Source organism: Rhinolophus ferrumequinum, chromosome 21, assembly GCF_004115265.2.
Source record: "Rhinolophus ferrumequinum isolate MPI-CBG mRhiFer1 chromosome 21, mRhiFer1_v1.p, whole genome shotgun sequence".
NCBI lineage: Eukaryota > Metazoa > Chordata > Mammalia > Chiroptera > Rhinolophidae > Rhinolophus > Rhinolophus ferrumequinum.
Window position 1 is genome coordinate 701,367 of NC_046304.1, and position 19,043 is coordinate 720,409.

Below are 19,043 nucleotides of genomic sequence, written 5' to 3' on the forward strand. Positions count from 1 at the left end.
TCATGGCTTTGGCTACTGGAGGGTCCAGGAGGCAGGACCGAGGGGCCTAGTGGCCTGGCCTTAGGGGCAGGGGCTACATATTCAAAGGTCGTCTGGACAGTCCCGTACCAGCTTGAAGATGCTCACGGCTTCTGCGTGGTGCTCTACTGGCAGCCGCGTGAGGGGCATCCTCAGGGGTACTGTCAGCATCCCAAAGGCAGGTTCCTGCGGGCACAGGGCAGACCCATGGGGACAGAGCCGGGACTGACAGGCACATCTGGAGCCACCGCTCTGTGCCAGCTGGGGGCACAACAGCCTAGGAAGCAAGGGCTCCTCTCCCCAATGTGTAATGGGGAACCTGGGGCTTGGAGAGGGGCAGACACTGGCTTTCAGTGAGTCAGTGGTAGAGACAGTCTGAGCCCCCATCTGGGCTCTTTCTGGAGGGCAGGAAATTAGCAGCCATGGCTCCACTTATTGTAAACTTTCTCAAATATTTCCAGACTGGTTGGCAAACAGCTACTTCATGAGTCCCTGCGGGCCCTCCACTGCTATGCAGCCCCCCTGTGGAGCTCTTAGACTCCTTATAATCCAGCAACTAAAGGGCTCAGACCAGATCCTGCAGGGTACAGCCAGGAGCCTGCCCAGGCTGAGGACAGCAGCAATTTTAATTGGCCAGTGCCCATTGGCCAGGGCCCATGCCAGCCCTTACCTTGAAGTGGCACCGGACAAACTTAGCCATGGGGTAGTTGTTGATATCCAGGGGCAGTGTGACACGGGGCTCAGCCTGGAGCCGGGGAGCCCGCACGGGGGCCACCCGGGGCAGCTGGGCGGGCCTGAGGCCTGTGGAGAGAGAAGGGCATGACGGGCCTAGCTCCCTTGCCCGTGCCCACCCCACCCCACCGTCCAGTGCTGACATACCTGCCGCTGCTCGCAAGAGCCCAGCCAGCTCTGCTGGGACCTCCAGGTGTCCCACAGCTACCACCTCCCGCTTGCTCAGCTCCTGCAGGGACAGTGCATGGTGAGGGGACAGGCCTCCCTTCCTGTCCCCTGCTGCCACCCAGACCCCCGCACCCACCTCCTGCTCCCGGAGCCGCACCTCCTCCACCTGGAGCCTCCGCTCTGCCCTCAGCTGCAGGAGAGCAGATGGTCAAGGCGGAGAATGGCAGGCAGAGGCGATGGCAGGCCACAGGCCCGGGCAGGCCAAGCCAGCTCACACAAGGTGGCCAGCACAAGAAACAAGGGGTCAGTTTGCCTGATGTCTGGAGATGACTCCCCCACCTCACAGACGAGGGAGGTAGAGGTGTGGCCAGAGAAACAGGGAGGAGAAGGGAGAAAGAGCAAGAGAGAGAGGTCGGTGTAGCGGGCAGATGGAGTAACACTGTGGGAAAAGGGAGACAGAGGCACAAGAGGAATTCTGGGAAGTAGCTGAGAGACGTGTGACGGAACCCTCTCCCGGCGCTCCACAAAACCTTCAGTAAAAGCCACAGAGTTTTCCAATGATTTGGGGATGACATTTGTCTTGCTGGTGTTGGTTTATATGACAGTAGGCCAAAACTGGCGTCAAGGTAAGAGCAAAACCATATCCAGTGCTGGTCCAGTTGCCAAATTCTAATCGTACCCACTTACTGAAGACCCCACTGTGAACCCAGCACCAGGCCAAATCCTCCACGTGTGATATTCATTTAACCCTCTCCAACCCCAAGGGGAAGATGGGGAAGCAAGGCAAGAGAGGGGCTGAGGTCACACAGCTAGTGAGTGGCAGAGTGGGGATTCGAACCCAAGACAGTCTCCTCCTAGGAGCTAAGTGCCTCTTCCCCATCCCTGCCGCGCCCTGGACCCAGACGGGCAGGTCTGGCTCCTGGGACAGGGCAAGGGGGAGGCCTGCACCTTGAGGTGACGCCGATGGCTCATGTACGTGTGCACCAGGGACCGGAACTTCACCATCCTCCTCCTCATCTGCTGATACCGCTGCCTGGGGGTGGAGGGGAAAGCAATGTCTCGGTGGGAGCTTAGGGGTTGGGGTCACAGGGGAACAAGGATCAGAGATGCCCATGCTAGCTTGGCCTGGGTGCCAGTGCCCACACTTTACTCTGGGACCCTTTGGCACAAACAAAAACTGGAGCTCAGAGGAGGGAAGCACTTAGCTAAGGTCACATAGCAAATTAAGTGGCAGGGCCTGGATTAAACAGCCTGAACCATGTATTTCCCGTCAGGTCGGACTCCCAGGGTCCCTCTTGGCTGGATGGATTCCCACCCACCAGTCGCGAGGGACAGGGGTTGGGACAGAAGGACATCCAAAAGCAGAGACGCAGAGAACCTGATCATCCTTCCTGCAGAGGCCCCTACTCTCCGCTTGCATGCCCCCAGGGACAGGGAGCTTACTACCCAAGTTCAGGCATGGCCTCTCCCAAACCTAGCCATAGGGCCCCAGGGAGTCCTGCCCTATCTGGGCTGCACCTGGCCAGGTAGCCTCGAGCCCGGCTTTGAAGCAGGATGACCTTTCTGCGCAAGGAGCGGAAACGCCGCTGGATGATGTAGCCTCGGAGGCAGCGCTGCAGAGTGAGGGCTGCCATATTCAGGACATGCTCCCGCATGCTCTCCAGCAGCTGGTGGAGGTGTTCTTTAAGGAACAGCTGAGGACAGGAGACAAGGACTGAGGGAGGGAAGGGCCATGTGACTGGACTGGGGACCCCTCCCTCTCCAGAAGTCCATGGAGACAGAAGAGACAGGGCAGCCTCCTGGAGAGGCTGAAGGATGGGTTGTGTTTGGAGAGGTGGAAGAAAGGGGGAAGGTCCATTAGGCAGGGGGAATTGCCTGAGCAAAGGTCTGGAGGTCTAATTAGTGATCCATTTACCAAGCTCAGCTGGACCGCCTCTGGGACAGGAAGCTTTAGCTTGGGCATTTCTGATTCAGGCTCCAGTTCCGGGGCCCTTGAACTTGGGCCTCTAGGGCCTGAGTGTGGGGTGGCACTCACCTTGCTGACGCCAACGCGGTACATATTTGGCATGACCGTGCACAGGCGGCTCAGCACCGACACACACATGTCTCCACTCGCCGGCAGGTCGTGCTGGAGGTCCACCAGACAGCGGTACCTGCAGGGTCCAACTCAGCCTGGGGCTAGGGAACCTACCCCAGTTGCCCACCAGGTCAGAGTCACCACCTCTATCCCCGTCTCCAGGAGGCCTGGGTCCCAGGAGTGGCTCTACTCAGTGTCTTCTAATCAGAAAAAGCCACTCCATCCACAAGACTACTTCTTGGAGTCAGATAATTGGAAAAATGGTTTCAGTAGAATAAGAAACCTTACTGCCATCTGCTGGAAACGTCATAATAGCTATTAAAAATATTCCTCTTTGGAATCAACACAAAGAACTATGAAAAAATGCAAAACAATAAGTATATCTGCCATATAACAGCCAGCATGTGGTAGTCTTGTGTAGTGTACAACCCGAGCAACTGCACAGCTCTGTTCTATCTGGGTTGTGTATTTCTGGGACCACGGGGGGGCTGCGTAGGGGTCTGTGGAGCTCAGGACCCATGCTGACGGAGGTACCTGTCGATGAACACCTGGAAAGGCAGCCGCACTGGAAAGCCCTCCTTGCGGATCCGCACCGTCTCCAGCACTCCCGAATAGCGTAACTGTGCCATTACCACATCCGGCTCAAAGAGGCCTGGCTCCTGTGGGGAGGGCACAAAAGGGAGTCTGCACATGGGCCCACCCATGGCAAAGGGCACTATCTACGGCAAACAGTCCCCACAGTAGCCTGGGCCAATGGAGGTCCAGAGAGGCAAAGCCATGTACCCAAGGTCACACAGCATGGGGAAGAGCATTTGGCTCTCCCAGGGACCGCAGCCACCACATACCTTCTTATGATTGGGCTTCAGGCAGCGCACGAACAAGGGGTTACACCTAGGCAGCGGGGAGGAGGGCGGTGTGAGGCCCCAGAGAAGGATGGTGGTTACCCCTCGGAGTCATAGGTGAGGCTACATCCCGCACACCTGCCACGCCCACCTCTCCATCTTTTCCACCAGATCTAGGAGCGACTGCTGGAACTTAGCTGCCACTGTGTGTGCCTTGTAGAGCCGGGTGACGGAGCTGGTCTTGCCCAGACGCTGAGGGGCAGCCTGCGGGGCTTGGCTGGAGAAGAGGTGTGCCACCACCTGGACAAGGGTGGATAGCAGGCCCAGGGCAGTGGTCAAGGCACGGAGAGACAGAGACAGGGGAGAGAGAGAGAGAGAGAGAGAGAGAGAGAGAGAGAGAGAGAGAGAGAGAGAACAAAAGGAATCAGCTCCAGGCCAGAGGGACCAGAAAACTAACCGACTGAACCCTCGCCCCTCTACAAGGTCACTGTCCTCCTTGCTTGCATATATTTCAAGTCAGGGTGCTCAGCACCTTCCAAGGGATCCGTCCCGTGGTTGGCATGACTTTTTTCTTCAGTCTGGGGGACACACAGGCACTGACTGTGCCTGGGCCCGAGGTAGCCTATTGCAGACATGGTCATGAACTCTGGCAATATTCGCAGGAGGAGGGTGCCCATTTCACAGAGGAGGAAATGGAGGCCCTTTTCCTCCCAGAGGAGGAAAGAGAGGCAGGTGGATGAAATATGGGGCGGGATGGAGAACCACTCGATGAGGGGATGGGCTGGGTAGGCGTGGCCATGATGGGCCAGCGGAGAGACAGGGCAATTCACTGGGGCCAGCCAGGGGCGGGTCCAGGGATGGGAGAAAGTACAGAGCAAGGCAAAGCTGGATGGGTATGGGGTTAGGGTCGGGATGGAGCCAGGGCCTGGCCAGGGCTAGGGTGAGCCAGAGGCAGGACCAGGCAGGACCCCATTTCTCGGACTGGGAGAGTGGCCTGCGGGTGGGCTGGGTGCTCAGGGACAGGGGCAGAGCAGGAGGAGGTCAGGCTTGTTCACCCGTGTCCGGCTCCGAACGAATAGATCCAGCACGTCCTGGCGCACCTGGTCGTGGTTCTTGTCCAAGAACTTGTGCACCTGAAAGGGGGATGTGGGGCAGCTTGGACTGGCCCCCACCCCCGCCCCATGCAGTCCGGGGACAGGGTAGAGGGTTAACCCGCCCCAGTGCACCTCAGCCTGCCTGCTGCCCTCCTCTTCCCTTCCTCTCTGCAGCCCTTGGGTGATCTTGGTCCTGCCCGCCAGGCCTGTCTCCCTGTCTGTCCTAGGAAGGACTGGACCCTTGCCCCTGCTATGGTCCCCTCTCCTCCTGCCCTACTATCCTGCCCGCTCCCAGGAGAGGCGGCACTAGCCCCCTTCACACGACCAGTCTGGGTCTCGGCCCCATCTTCAGTGGAGGACATTATCCTGTGCCCATGGTACAAATGAGGCGCAGATGGCGACGGAGGCTTAGACTCCTGGCCTGAGACCACTCCAGGGCAGGAATGTGTCTGAGATAAGTGATGAGAGTGAGCACAGCGATACAGTATCACTACTGATAATAGCTACTCTTTATCAAAACCACTCTCAGCCCTAGATTTCTCACACTCACCCAGGAGATGGGCACTATTATTATCCCCATTCTCCAGATGAGGAAACTGAGGCTCACAGAGGTAAAGCGATTTGTCCAAGGTCACACAGCTGAGGATCAGCAGGACCAGAACGGGCATCAGGTGGGAGTGTCTGGAGCCCGTGTTGTGCTTCTATGCCTCCAACAGCCAAGAGCTGTGGCACTGGAGGCCGCGCGGGCCGTCTTGGGTCTCACCTGGTAGGTGACTTTGCCTGCGTAGTGCTTGATGGTGAACTCGGGCAGTGGCATCTTGGGTTTGGAGTAGAGTGGGTTGGCGCCGTGGTGGTAATGGCACTTCTGCAGAAAGGTGTGGTCTGTGGCCTGGGGGCAGGTGGGGGTCGGTGGGTGGGCAGGGAGCCTGGGCACCCTGTTCCTGGCCTAGTAGCAAATTCTCCAGCCCTGACTGGTTCCCAGTGAGCACTGGGCAGGAGAACAAGTCACAGCTTCCCCTGGTTGCCCATTGCCCTAGGTGAGGAGGCCCAAGTGGACCTCTGCACATAAGTGTGTCTGATTAGCTCCCAGCTGCCTTTGCACTTTTTAGTCCCACTGCCTAGAGCACCCATCCTACCCTTGTGTTTTCCAATCAGAATTTGAGGCGCAACTCCAAGGTCACCTCCTCCAGGAAGCCTTCTATGACTTCCTAGGCTGGTGTAGCTCCTCCTCTGGACACCTGCAGCCCCCTATCCAGCCTCAATCACCCCAGGTTGTGAATGGCATGTTGGGTGTCCTGAGGCCCCACCTCCTGGCCAGAGCAGAGAGGAAGGCAGGACTCAGGCCTGATGAGGAAATGAGGCTCAGAGACGTTGAGCAACCTGACTAGGCTCACACAGCACCCATGGCCCACCTGGGGAAAGCAACACTGGTCGTCGAGGATGCGCAGAATGCCATAGGGCTTCAGTGAGATGAGGTTGATGCAGGGCTGATTGTCAGCGAAGGTGATCTCCCGCCAGTTGATCTGTTCACGGATGTACTCCTCCTGCAGGCAGCAGAAGCTCAGCCTTCTAGCCCTGCCCAGGTCCCACCCACCTGGCCTCCCAGGCTGAATCCTTCTGAAGGGACTTCGCCAGGGGCACCTCTGCTTGCATGCCTCCTAGCACAGGGAGCTCACTCCCTAGCAGGGCAACATAAAGCATCTCTGGGCCCTGCTCCTCTCTCCGCCTGGGACAGCCCTCCAAGAGGGCTCTTCTCTGGGCTCAGCACCCAAGCACCTTCCCCCCCAGAACACAGGCCTTGACATGTGCTGGTCCCCAGCTTACAATGCCTTTCCCTCCATTTGGCCTACTGACAACCTCTGATTTGCCCTGAAAGGACCAGCATATCCCGTCTGTCACCAAAGAGGTCCTATGGTCAGTGAGGACGGGGTGGGGGTGCACACCTGTTCCTCCTGGAAGATGATCTTATTGAAAAGGTATTGAAGGTTTTCGTTTGCATAGTTGATGCACAGCTGCTCGAAACTGTTGAAACTCAGGTCCTGCCAGGCAGGTGGTGAGGCTGAGCCTGGTCCCTCCTTGGCAGCAGCCCATCAGCCCCCGCCCACCCCCGACACCCCAGCTCAGGCTCAGTGCCCCCCGCCTTCCATGGCCGCAGCTGCAGAAAGCTGGAGTCCTGACCACAGACCCCCGCTCAGAACGCTCTGTGGCTCCCACTACACACCCTGAGCCTGACAGCCTAGGTCCCAGTGAGAGGCAGCTTAGGCATTGCTTAAAGGCCCAGGCTCTGGAACCTTCTTCCAGGGTTCCAATGTTTCTAACTATATGACCTTGGACAACCCTTCTGTGCCTGTTTCTCCATCTATAAAACAGGGATGACAATACCACTTCACAAGGTGCCTGTTAGGATTAGTAAATTCATAAACAAAGTACTTAGAATAGTACCTGGCACATGACAGGTGCCGTGAGTCTTAGCTACTCTTTACTATGACGATCTTGCTGTGTCTCTCACCGTTCCCCCGCTCCGTCGTGGCCTCAACACAGTAGTTGCACCCCACCCCCCGACTTCCAGCTCCCCACATGCCATGTCCCGCCACACATGCAGCCTTTGCGCATGCCATTCCCTCCACCTTTCCTAGTTCTTAAGGAATTAGCTCAGGGGTGTCTCCTCCCCTTCTAGAAAGGCTCCCTGCTCCCTGCCTGGCGAAGGGCTTTCTCTAGGCTCCTCTAGCACCAGGCTGCCTCTGTCATGGCTCTGACCATATGTGTTTGTCAGTGTCTGTCCCCCATCCCCCCCAGGGCAGGGCCCAGGTCTGGTCCTTTCCAGGGTCCCCTATGTGGCCCAGCACAGGGCCCGGCATGCAGAGGCCTCAGGGAGTGCCCGTGGGGAGTGAGGGAACCGGTGGACGACAACGGGGGAACAGTAAGGGAGGGAAGCCGATAGATAATGGTTCTGCTGCAGGCAGAGACGAAGCCTTCCGTGCCCCACCCTCAGCCACCCCGGAAGCCCACCTCGAAGCCATAGATGTCCAGGATGGCGATAGACAGTGTGTCCTGACGTGGGGAGACCAGCGCGTTGACCCTGTTGATGAGCCAGCTGAACAGCAGCGCGTACAAGACCTTGGCGATGGCATCCCTGGAGAAGAGGTGGCGTGGGGGTGGGTGTGCACAGTGGGGGCCAGGCATCTGGAGGCGTGGGCAGACAGGCGTGTGCGCTCACCTGGCATCCACGGCACTTTCCACAGTCAGGGGGCTAAAGATCTTCTCTCGCATTGTCTCCTGGGGAAGGACGTGGCCCTGAGTGGCAGTAGGCTGACCACCACCTCCCCAGGGGATGGAGGTGCGTGTGTGTGGTGGGGGGGCGAGGAGACGGGGTGACTTCGGTCCACCTAAGACTTAGGTCTCAGGTACACAGTCAGCCAGGACTGGAACAGGACAGCCTTGTCCCCTCCTCTGCCTGGCTATGCTGGTGGGGGTGGGGGCTGCCGGTCTAACAGGGAGACAGAGGCATAGCAGACTAACACAACGAGATGAGCCCTGGGAAGGGAGGAAGGGCAGGGACAGCTCCCTGCAGGTGGGAATGCCTATGTGGGCTCTTGAAGGAGGAGTAGGTATGAAAAGAGAAGAGCATTTCAGCCAGAGGGAACAGCCTATGCAAAGGCCTAGAGATTGGGTGCCTAACGCCTTTGGGGTCTGAGGTTACCCCGCTCTGGGCCCGACCCAGAAGATGGATGGGACAGGAGGAGACGGAAGGGGGACAGAGGGCCCCCACAAAGCAGCTCTGTGCAGACACTGGCAGGAGGCTCTGCAAGAGTCCAGCGCCCAGTGACTCACGGTCACTTTGAAGGTGATGGCTTTCTGCAGGCCCTCGGGCGAGATCCGCAGCAGCTCGGCCACAGCCTGGATCTCCCGGGCGCTCACCACCGAGGCCACCTCCTGTGCATCCGTCTATGCAAAATACCAACAGGAGTGTGTTTTCAGCTAGAGAAGCTGACTTTAAAGTTCATATAAAAAATATAAACTAGCTAGAAGAAAGAGCCAGGAAAATTCTGAAATAGGTGTGCAGGGAGTCCTACGAGATGGTAAAACATAAAGGTAAAATAATTAAAACAGTATGGGGAAAGACAGAGCTTGCAAATAGATTAATGATGCACAATGAAATTCTGGAATTAGACGTAAATGTACATAGGAATTTAATATATGATAAATATGTATTTCTCAAGACGGAGGATTAGCATAACTGAGTCACTGCCTGGAAATAAAGGAATTGGATCCCTACCTCACACCTCACTAGAGCACATTTCTGATGAACCAAAGATTTAAATGTTAAAAAAGGGACACAAAAATCATTAAAGGTCTTGAAAAATTATGGGAGAAGGCTGCTATAATTTTAGAGGGATAAATCTCTCTAAAAAATGATAAAACGTCTAAAATTTATGCAAGGAAAGCTTGATAAATGAAATGCCTGAAAATAATTTTAAAAGCCTGCAAGGCTAAAACAAAAAACCAAACCCAAACACCAAACACCCTCTAAAGTCAAAATAGAAATGATAAACCAAGAAACATATTTGCAATTCATATCAGAGACACAGGGCTGATTTCCTTAACATATATGAAGAGCTCTCATATATCAATAAGAAAACCACGCACAACCCCAAAGAGGGTGGGGGAGAACTAATGATACGTGTGTGCATGGTGTAACCTGAGAGGCAAATATAAATAATTCTATGCCTCTGAGAAGGCGCCTGTGTCCTGAGAGTGCTGCAGTCCCACGGCAGGCTGTGGCGTTCTCTCACCTCATACTTCTCAAAGTAGACATTGCCCAGGTGCAGGATGGAGGCCAGGATGCGGAAAATACTGTCCTGGTCTTCCCGGCTGAAACCCAGCACCTCCATGGCAGCCAGGAGCCGGCGGAAGTCGTCCGCGTCACTCTTCCCCGAAATCTCACAATTCCCACCCTGGGCAAGGGCAGGGCGAGGGGTCAGGGACCCTGCATGAGGGCCGGGAGCCCTCCAGGCCTCTGCTCTGCCCCAACCCCACTGTGTGGCCAGAGCTGGTCACTCAGCTCTCGCTCCGTTCCCATAGGCCGGGAGGCTCTGAGCAGGTACTGTGGTAAGTGTTTTACATACATTTCCTTCGTCTAATCCTCACACATTCCTGGAAAGTGGTACTGTGCTATCCCCACTTTACAGATGTGGAAGCTGAGGCACTAGAGGGGATGTGTAGTAGCTCAAGGCCGCTTAATTCTGTTCTAGGCTCCAGAAAAATGAAGAGTCAGGTGGGCCTCCCCTGCCCCAGCTTTGTCTGCTTGCTGTAATGAGACACCTCAAATCCCAATTTGCCCTTCCAAACCTCCATCGCCTTCGCTGTCATCAGGACACCATGACTTGGCTCTCTCAGCCCACTGGGGTGATGGGACAGGGGGCCAGGGCTGGAGACCCTCAGATCCTTGCTGGTGCTTACCTGGTTCAGGTAGTAGTAGGTCTCAGCTTCCTGCAGGCTGAAGGCCTGCCGGAGCTGCGCGGGCAGCCCGGCCAGTAGCTCGTAGAAGATGTGGTAGTTCCTCTCATTTTTGGCCTGCAGAGTGGGTGGGGGGGGGTGCAGAGAGAGAGCCGCCCACCTAGGTGACCCCCCGACACACATATAGGCCCAGGTGTGGCCACAAATATAAATACACACATGGGCCTGCAAATGAGACTGGGCAGCTCTGTGCGGAGTGAGCTCCCAGCCTGGCACCCGTTGGGGGGACAGTGGCAGGGAATGGAGAAGCCCTGATATGGTGGGGAGGGGGCTCTGGGCAGGATTTAATTTGTTTGGAGAAATAAAAGTGGCCCTTCTCGCACGTGTACCAGCTACACACACCGACATCTACGGGAGCCCACAGAGCAGACACCACACGCAGGCCTCCTCATGGCTCAGCCAGGGTGGCTAAGCACCCACTGTGGGCAGGGCCCTGTTCTAGGCCCTCGGGACATAATGGGGAATGAGGCAGACAGAAGCCCCTGGCCTCAGGGAGCCCACCTCCTAGCTGCGGAGACAGACAGCAAATCACCGGTGAAAACACAAAACATGTCAGGTGGTAAGAAATAAAGCAGTAAAGGAGGTGGGGAGTTCCCGCGTGGGGCAGAGGGGCAGCATTTTTAATGGGATAGCTCCCCTGGGTAGATGACGTGTCAGGGGAGACCTGCCGGAGGTGAGGGGTTTGGCCATGCGGGTGTCTACGGGAAGAGCGCTCCAGGTAGAAGGACTAGTAGGTGCAAAGGCCCTGAGGCAGGATCGTGCCTGGTGTGCTTCAGGGACAGGGAAGAGCCAACGCGGCTGCAGGGCGTGGAGGCGGGGAGGGGGCTCAGTCACATGCTCACAATACATTTGTTCATTAATTCAACATTTACCGCCGCCCCCCCCGGGGGGTCCAGGCTCTCTGTGTATCCACACACACACACACACACACACACACAGACACACACACACAGAGACACCCCCGACCCATCCCACGTCCCAGCACACAACGGCCTGGGAGAGCCTGGCCCACCTGAAACACAATCCTGGATTTCTCAAGCAGGTACTGGGAGGTTATGGCACCAGAGATCACACCCCTGGAAATGGGGGAGCACAGTTACTGGCCTGGGCAGCCAGTGGGCAGGGTGGGGGTGATGATGGCCGATGTTGCTCCGGGGGCTGTGCCAGGACATGGAGTGTGCTGCAGGGACTTTGGGGGTTCCTCCACGGCCCCACTCACCCTTCCAGAAAGATTTCCACAAACTTCCCGAAGCGGCTGGAGTTGTCGTTCCTGACCGTTTTGGCATTCCCGAAGGACTCCAGCAAGGGTGTTGCCTCCAGGATCTGGACCCCAGAAGACGTGGGAATTATTCTGGGAGCCTAGAGTGGGGAGCGTGACTAGGGCCACCCCAGGCTTCCCCAGACACAGACCTCCCCAAGGACCCCGTTTGTGAGGGGCAACCAGAAGTGGGCTCCCTATAGAACCCCAGGTCTCCATAGTGTCCCCCAATGCCCTGACATCATGCTGCTCAATCCCTACACGCAGACCCCTGCCCCCCCTCTCCCAGCTCGGGCCCTTCACAAGGCAGCCACGTCAGGACAGGCCTTTAGACACTGCTTCCTGTCCATCTGCTGTCACACACGAGTGTGCGCACACATGCACACCCAGACATGCATTTCACAGGGGCACGAGCATGCACACGTACACGCACTCACACACTCCACGTACCTTTATCTTCATGAGCAGCCAGGAGAGAGAAGGAGAGAAGCACAGAACAGAAGCAGGTCACCTGTAGGACTGCCCCCTGTCCCCCACAACACCAGGGGCCTCCGACCACGGAGGGGGACTGGCTGACCCCTTGGGGTCCTGAGGTGGGCAGAGAGCCACCAGGTGAGAGGAAAGCCACTAGCCTCAGAGACCCCAGGTGCACGAGCTTGGGGACTGCAGTGAGGCCCTAGGTGTGGGAGTGCCGGGTCCACCTGCCACAGGTTCTGGGGACATCCTCTCCCCTCCACACGGCTCACCTGGGCTCCTGCAGGAGCCTCCTGCCTGATCCTGCCCGTGCTCCCTCCAGGTCATGTTCTCCCACTGCACTCAGGCTCAAAGCCAAGTCCTTCCAGCGACGTCCAAGGCCCTGCTCAGCCCCGCCCCTGCTGGCCTCACCGCCTGCTTGTCTCCCTCACTCCGCCCGGCACCGTGGCCTCTCGGCTGTGCCCGGGACCCTCAGGCACCGCCTGTCTGTGAGCCTCAGAATTCTCTCCCTCTGTAGCCCTCAGTACCACTGGCAAATGCTCTCATTTCTTTGTATCTTGTCTCTCCTCTGGAATGTCAGCCTCCACAGGCAGGAATCTGTCTGCCCACCTCTGGATCCCCAGCAGCTACATAGGACCTGGTGCCTAGGACCCTGAACAAACATCTGCTAAACAGAAGAAATGAGGAATAGTATTTTATGAGAGCGGAGCCACCCAGAGCACAGCTAATCACAGCTTGCAGTTATTAAGCACCTACTATGCGCCGGACTCTTTGGCCTAATTATATCATAGTGGACAATCCTATGAAGCAGGCACTAATATCGCCCTTATTTTACAGATTAGGAGACTGAGGCTCGGAGAGGTGAGGTAATGTGCCCTGGACGCCAGCGTCTGTAAGAGTGAGAGCACAACACCATGTGCGTAGCTGGGTGTGCAGTGTTCTCGCTGGCTGACTTCATTTCCTCAGGATAAATTCTGAGGGGAGCAGCAGGGGAGGCCTGGAGGCCTGGTCTCTGCAGAAATAATACCTGTTACCTTGGGGACAGTGCCAGTTTCCTCCATCTGGTCACCCCACAGTCCTGTTTATCAGGAAATCCTGTGTCCATTGTACAGAGGGACAGACTGAGGCCTAGAGAGGAGCAGGGGCTAGCCTGGGGCTGCTCAGTGAGTCGGGGTCTGCCTGGTGTGGCCTATACTATCCCTTAGTCTGGGAGTTCCCTGAGGGTGGATCAGCTGCTGTCTGGGCCTAGTGCCCACCGCAGGGCTGGGGCAAGGACAGACGAGCCAGGCAGGTGAACATCTGGCCCTGTGGGGCCATCAGCCCAGACCCCAGGTGGGGTGGTGCCTGTGGTTTGGGGTGAACAGCATCCACCCCCTGGGGAGCCCTTGTCACATTCCCAGCTCAGTGGCCCAAGCCTCAGGTAGTCAAGGCATGACTGGGTCCAGTGAGGACACGTGGCCAAAACCAGTTCAACGAGAGGGAGCCCTGAGACTTTTTCTGGCACGTTGGGAGGTGCTCATTGTGCGTTAGTGGCACCATCTTGCTGACCAATGGGAGACTGGTTGGGGATGGTGCCCATACCTGGGGAGGGAGGGGCCAAGATGAGGGACACTGTTTACAACACTGAATCCAGACCTGCCTGACAGGGGTCCTAGATCTGGCCTGTCCGTATGAGGTGCGATCAAAACATACGGTGAATGCTTAAATGAAAACTTATTACAGTGAAAGACATACTGCCATTAGTCCCCCTCAAAACACCCCCCCTCGCCTCGAACACACTGATCCCACTGTTCTGGCCACTTTCTGAAGCAGTTCTGGGAGTGTCTTAGTTGTGCGATCGTGGCTGCCTCCATGTCCTGAATCATTTTGACTTTGGGGAAGAGCCAGAAGTCGCACAGTGCCAGATCCGGTGACTAAGGTAGATGAGGACACACCCTAATGTCGTTATTTGACAGAAAATGCCGTATACCAGAAGCGATGTGTGACACGGAGCACTGTCACGATGGAGGAGGATTTACAGCACACTTTAAAATACATCTTCTCTCAACCGTAGCTCACACCCGACTGACTGCACCGAACAAGCTGAAACTTGTCACACACTGTTACTAATGTTCGATGCACCACTTCCCGTATTGAAGATCCCTGCCTTTCCGTTGGATGGCACTCGGCAGCAGCATTCACTGTATTTTGTGATCACAATGGAAAGGTTCCATGTCACACATCGCTTCTGGTGTATGGCAATTTCTATCAAATAAAAACATTACGGTGTGTCCTCATCCACCTTATTCACCGGATCTGGCACCATGCGACTTCTGCCTCTTCCCAAAGTCAAAATGATTCAGGACATGGAGGCAGCCACGACAGCGCAACTAAGACACTCACAAAAGAGGACTTCCAGAACTGCTTCAGAAAGTGGCCAGAACGATGGGATCAGTGTGCTTGAAGCGAGGGGGGGTGTTTTGAGGGGGACTAATGGCAGTGTGTCTTTTCCTGTAATAAGTTTTTTCAATTTAAACATTCACCATGCTTTTTGATCACACCTCGTACATGAGCAGGGCGGAGAGCAGCTAGGAAATGAGCCCATGGTTATCCTAGCTGGCTGGCACATTCTCACACCTACCGTGTGCCTGGCACAGAAACTTGCACACCTGCCATGTCCCGCAGCTCCAACCGTCCTCCCTCACCCCTGCCAGACAGTGCTCTGCTGTGAGCTTCATGTCCCATCTCCTCACCTGCTCACTCTGGGACCCTGCGTAAGTCATCACGTGCTCAGTTTCGCCATCCGTGAATGGACACCAACGTCCCTGCCCCAGGCTGCTGTGAGGCTCTGGAGTGATGTGACTGAAGGCACCTCCACACTTGCAAGGAAGGGCTCCATGCACACTTTTACTGCCTACCTAGCCAGTCCCTCCAGAAGTCTAACCTTGGAGGATTTAAAAACCCTGCCTGGAGCCAAGGGGTGGTCTGGTTGGCTGCCTGCCAGGAGACTCAGGCGGATGGGAGGGGCTGCCAGGCCAAGGTGCCTGCCAGGAAGTAACCCTGCTGACTGCAAAGCCTGGGCTGACCCACTCCCCACTGAGGGCTGAGCAGCCCCCACCAAATGCCCCCAAGATCACCTGCTGAGATTGCCATTGGCTGGGTCACTGTGGCCCCTTGTAAACCTTTGTGGGCCCAGGGCGGGGATTCTGAGAGTCAGGTTCTGAGCTGATGGGCCTTTGCCTCCAGCCCCACCTTCCCTGAGCTCCAGGCTCGTGGTGCATCCACACCTCCCCACCATCTCTGTGTGGATGCCCAGAAGACACCTCAAGGGCATCTGTCTTCTCTCTGCAGCTCTTCTCGCCCAGCTGGTGGCAGCTTCGTGCTGCCTGTGGCCTAGGCTCAATGCCTCCTGGACTGGCTCTCTTTTATAACCCTCTCTGGTCCCTCAACAAGTCGCTGGCTGTCCTCTGAACCGCACTGGGGTCCAGCTCCTTGGCCGGAGCCACCGTCCTCCCTCACCTGGACTCCATGCTGCCACTCTGCACCGAGCACACCAGACCTGTTTGCACCCCAGGGCTTTTGCGTGTGCTCTTCCCTTTGCCTGCCTGCTCTTCCCCCAGACGCCCTCAGGGCCCATGCCCTCGCCTCTCCGTAGGGCATACCCTGACCACCACATTTCAAATTACAACCCCTGACACTCCCCATCCTCCTCCCTACTTTTTTTTCTCCACAACTTACCACCCTTTCACATAGACATAATTTACTTGGGTATTATTTTTCTTTCTTTCTCCTCTACTAGAATGGAATTCCCATAAGGGTGGGAACATTAGTCGGTCTGCATTGCTGTTGCCTGCCTTCCCAGAGCCTAGCCCAGGCCCAGCACACAATAGGTTCTTGGGAAACCTCTAACGTTCTCAGATTCAGAGGATTCTCAGCAGACCTCAATCCTGCAGACCCTGGCCTGGCCTCCTCAGTGCCCCGGCATCTACTGACCCCCCCTTCCATGGGCCTCCCCCACATTCAGGCTTGTCCTGCTTCTTTGACGACTAATAGGGCCATAACAAGAAAGGTGAGGCCAGGTGGGAGAAGTGGAGTGACTCCCCTTGCTCATGTCGCCTCTACTCTGGCCAGGCCCATGAGAGCTGGAACCCAGAGCTGCACAGACACAGGCGGAGGGAACCCTGGGAGACGCTCCCTGGGAGGGCTGGCAGAGAGAGTCCCAAGTCCTAAGAGCCCTCTTGGTGCAACCCTGGGCTCAGCCTTCCCACCCAAGTGAGCCATTAGAAGTCTTGCCTCTTGGGGAGCACAAGGGGTGCTGAGGGCCCTGGGGACAGACAGACTTACCTGCTGCATGATGCCCCGTTTCTGGTTCATGGCAGCCAGGTAGCGTAGAATCAGCTTTGTGGCCTCAGTTTTTCCAGAGCCGCTCTCTCCACTGACCGAGCAAAGGGGCAGAGTGAGCTTCAACCAGTTCACTGCCTCTTCTGGGCTCCCCCAACCACACCATAATGCAAGAAGACATGAGCAGGCAGGCTGGCCCAGAGATGTCGAGTGATTGCCCCAGGTCCCACAGCAGGTCTGTCCCGATGAAAACCCGTTGCCTGAGGTCCCCCCATCTATCCCCTCCCCCATGCACCAAGGTCCCCAGCCTGAGCGGCTGCTCACCTGATGATTATGCACTGGTTCTGTTTGGCATCGAGCATTTTGGCGAAGGCAAGATTTGCAATTGCAAAGAGATGCCTGGAGAGACAGGCCACAGGGGGCACTGGGGAGGGCCTGTCTTCATGCTTCCAAACCTCCCAGGGGGTGGGTGGGGGGCATCTCTGTCCAGCCAATTCTGCTCTTACCCCCCCAACCCTTGGGGCAATGCTCCCTCCAATGCTCCCCACCGTGGTCTGAGCCACAATGGCCTCCCACCCAGTAGGGGCTGTGGCCAGGCTTGGGGAAAGACCGTCGGGCTGAGCAGGAGGGCTGCCCACCACCATCAGCCCTGAGTCACGGCTGACAGGCAGCCAGGGACTCACCAAGTTCAGACAGGGACCCAGGAGAGCCCAGGACAGTTCCCTCCCCCAGCCTGAGAAACACTCACGGGGGATTCTCTCCCAGGGCCCGCCCACTGTACTGCTGCACCTGCTCCGGCCCATAGATTCCAAACATTCGGTACGGGTTCACCGACACCAGGATGCTACCGATATATGTCTGCTGGGCAGACAGTGGCCTCAGTGCCCATGGCTCCTTGCAGCCCTGTGTGCCCCTCCCTCTCCCTCTCCTGGGAGCCTGGATCCCTGTTTCCATGGGGACACACATCTGGCTGCCTGGCCTTGGTGTTTGAACCTTGGGCCCTCTAACAGCTTGATGGGTCCTCTGTTCTGGTAGTGGGATTTCAGGTACCGGGCCAGGCTGAGGCTGGGAGGAGTTTGGAGTGAGCAATGCCGCGCAGCCATGATTCTGCAAAGGTGGCTGTGTCAGCTGCTACCTACTTCATTTATTCATAGTCAGGGCCAGGCTCCAGCAGCTTCTGCCTCATAGTGAAGTCAAACCTGTACTGCCCAGAGCGGGTGGGGGGCGGGGTCGCAGGGGATTCAGAGGCAGCCGGAGCCTTTCTCGGTGGCCCTGCCCCCCCCCACGTGGTTCTGGGCCTCCGCTCTGCCATTCTGGGGACAACAGCACCCTTCCTCTCCCAGCCGCCCCACTCCTGGGACCCACATCTGTGGATTCTAGGACTCCGGAAGCTTTACCCAAGGGGTTCCCTATCTGTAGGGCTCTGCCCCTGGCATCCACCACTCTAAGACTCTATGTTCAGAAAAGTGGATTTCAGAGCTCCAAGCTCTAGTGTGTTGTGCTCAAATAGTAGAAACCCCAGAGTTGAAACCAGAGGTCTCCAGTCTGGGTTCCAGCAGGAGAACCATGCTTCCCACTGGAGCCCCGGGAGGCAAGGAGACAGATGCGTGCCACACCTGAGCCCAGGGCAGGGCCAGCCCCATGACTCACGTAGATAAGGTTCCGTTCAAATCTGGTCTTGAGGTTGGACAGCACGGTGGTCTCCTGGAGGTCCCTGGGAGGGCAGGGAGAAGGGCAGTCAGGGCCAGCGTTCCCTCAGTGCAGGGCCCTGGTCAGAAGGGCCTGAGTTCAAGTCCTGTCTCTGACCCCAACAAACCATGAGGCCTTGGGAAGTTACTTAACCTCTCTGTGCCTCAGTTTCTTTATCTGTCCCGTGGATACAATCACTGTCCCTTCCTCACTGGGTTGTGGATGTGAGGACAGAGGAATAACAATGTTGAGCAGCACAACGCTCACATTTCAGGTACCTCCAACGTGCCAGCACCGTCACGACAGTCATGTGACTCCCATCTTGGAGATGAGAAACTGAGGTACATAGAGGCCAAGTGATTTGCCCGAGATTCCCCAGCGGGTAAGTGGTGGGGCTGGCTGAGCCCAGGCCTGTCTGACTCGCAGAGCTATTCTGTGCACACGTGTGGCGTTTGCGATATCACATGAGCCTCAGTTCGCAGATAAGGAAACTGAGACTCTGAAAATGTTCCAGGAGGTGAGAGGCACCCTGGTGGGAGAAGGCGCTCTGGCTGGGAGTGTGGCACCTGCACTGTGACCCCGCACTGACCCTGCCATCCTGCCCACTCACTCCAGCTGTGTCATGTCCTCCACACCATCCTCCCGCTGCTGCTCACGGAACCGCGTGGATGGCAGGTTGCGGATGGAGTGCATCTGTCAAAGAGAGAGTCTGTGGTCACCTAGTTGGAGGGCACCCACGCATGGCCCCTGGCTTGGGACCTGCTCCTGTTGTAGAAGAGGGAACCCTAAGTCCAGGCCAGGTGGGTCCGGTGGGCCTCCTGGCCTTGAAGTGACATGGCCGGTGGAGCCTGCAT

The 19,043-nt window shown here is 56.9% G+C and overlaps 1 protein-coding gene across 1 annotated transcript in view; it reads right to left on the reverse strand.

Moving 5' to 3' along the window:
- The window catches only part of MYO15A (myosin XVA), a 51,501-nt gene that overhangs the window by 26,983 nt on the left and 5,475 nt on the right, over positions 1-19,043 (reverse strand). Inside the window, exons 2-28 of the mRNA XM_033089247.1 lie at positions 18,800-18,882; positions 18,151-18,214; positions 17,249-17,358; positions 16,825-16,899; positions 16,504-16,594; positions 12,157-12,162; positions 11,668-11,771; positions 11,461-11,524; positions 10,392-10,505; positions 9,725-9,886; positions 8,763-8,876; positions 8,149-8,207; positions 7,941-8,064; positions 6,875-6,970; positions 6,344-6,475; positions 5,695-5,820; positions 4,893-4,970; positions 3,989-4,137; positions 3,841-3,886; positions 3,530-3,654; positions 2,954-3,071; positions 2,437-2,612; positions 1,867-1,951; positions 1,055-1,108; positions 898-979; positions 689-819; positions 109-204 (exon numbers count right to left, since the gene is read on the reverse strand). Coding sequence (XP_032945138.1) covers positions 109-204; positions 689-819; positions 898-979; positions 1,055-1,108; positions 1,867-1,951; positions 2,437-2,612; positions 2,954-3,071; positions 3,530-3,654; positions 3,841-3,886; positions 3,989-4,137; positions 4,893-4,970; positions 5,695-5,820; positions 6,344-6,475; positions 6,875-6,970; positions 7,941-8,064; positions 8,149-8,207; positions 8,763-8,876; positions 9,725-9,886; positions 10,392-10,505; positions 11,461-11,524; positions 11,668-11,771; positions 12,157-12,162; positions 16,504-16,594; positions 16,825-16,899; positions 17,249-17,358; positions 18,151-18,214; positions 18,800-18,882 — 2,664 coding nt within the window. The remainder of the gene's footprint in view (positions 1-108; positions 205-688; positions 820-897; positions 980-1,054; positions 1,109-1,866; positions 1,952-2,436; positions 2,613-2,953; positions 3,072-3,529; positions 3,655-3,840; positions 3,887-3,988; positions 4,138-4,892; positions 4,971-5,694; positions 5,821-6,343; positions 6,476-6,874; positions 6,971-7,940; positions 8,065-8,148; positions 8,208-8,762; positions 8,877-9,724; positions 9,887-10,391; positions 10,506-11,460; positions 11,525-11,667; positions 11,772-12,156; positions 12,163-16,503; positions 16,595-16,824; positions 16,900-17,248; positions 17,359-18,150; positions 18,215-18,799; positions 18,883-19,043) is intronic.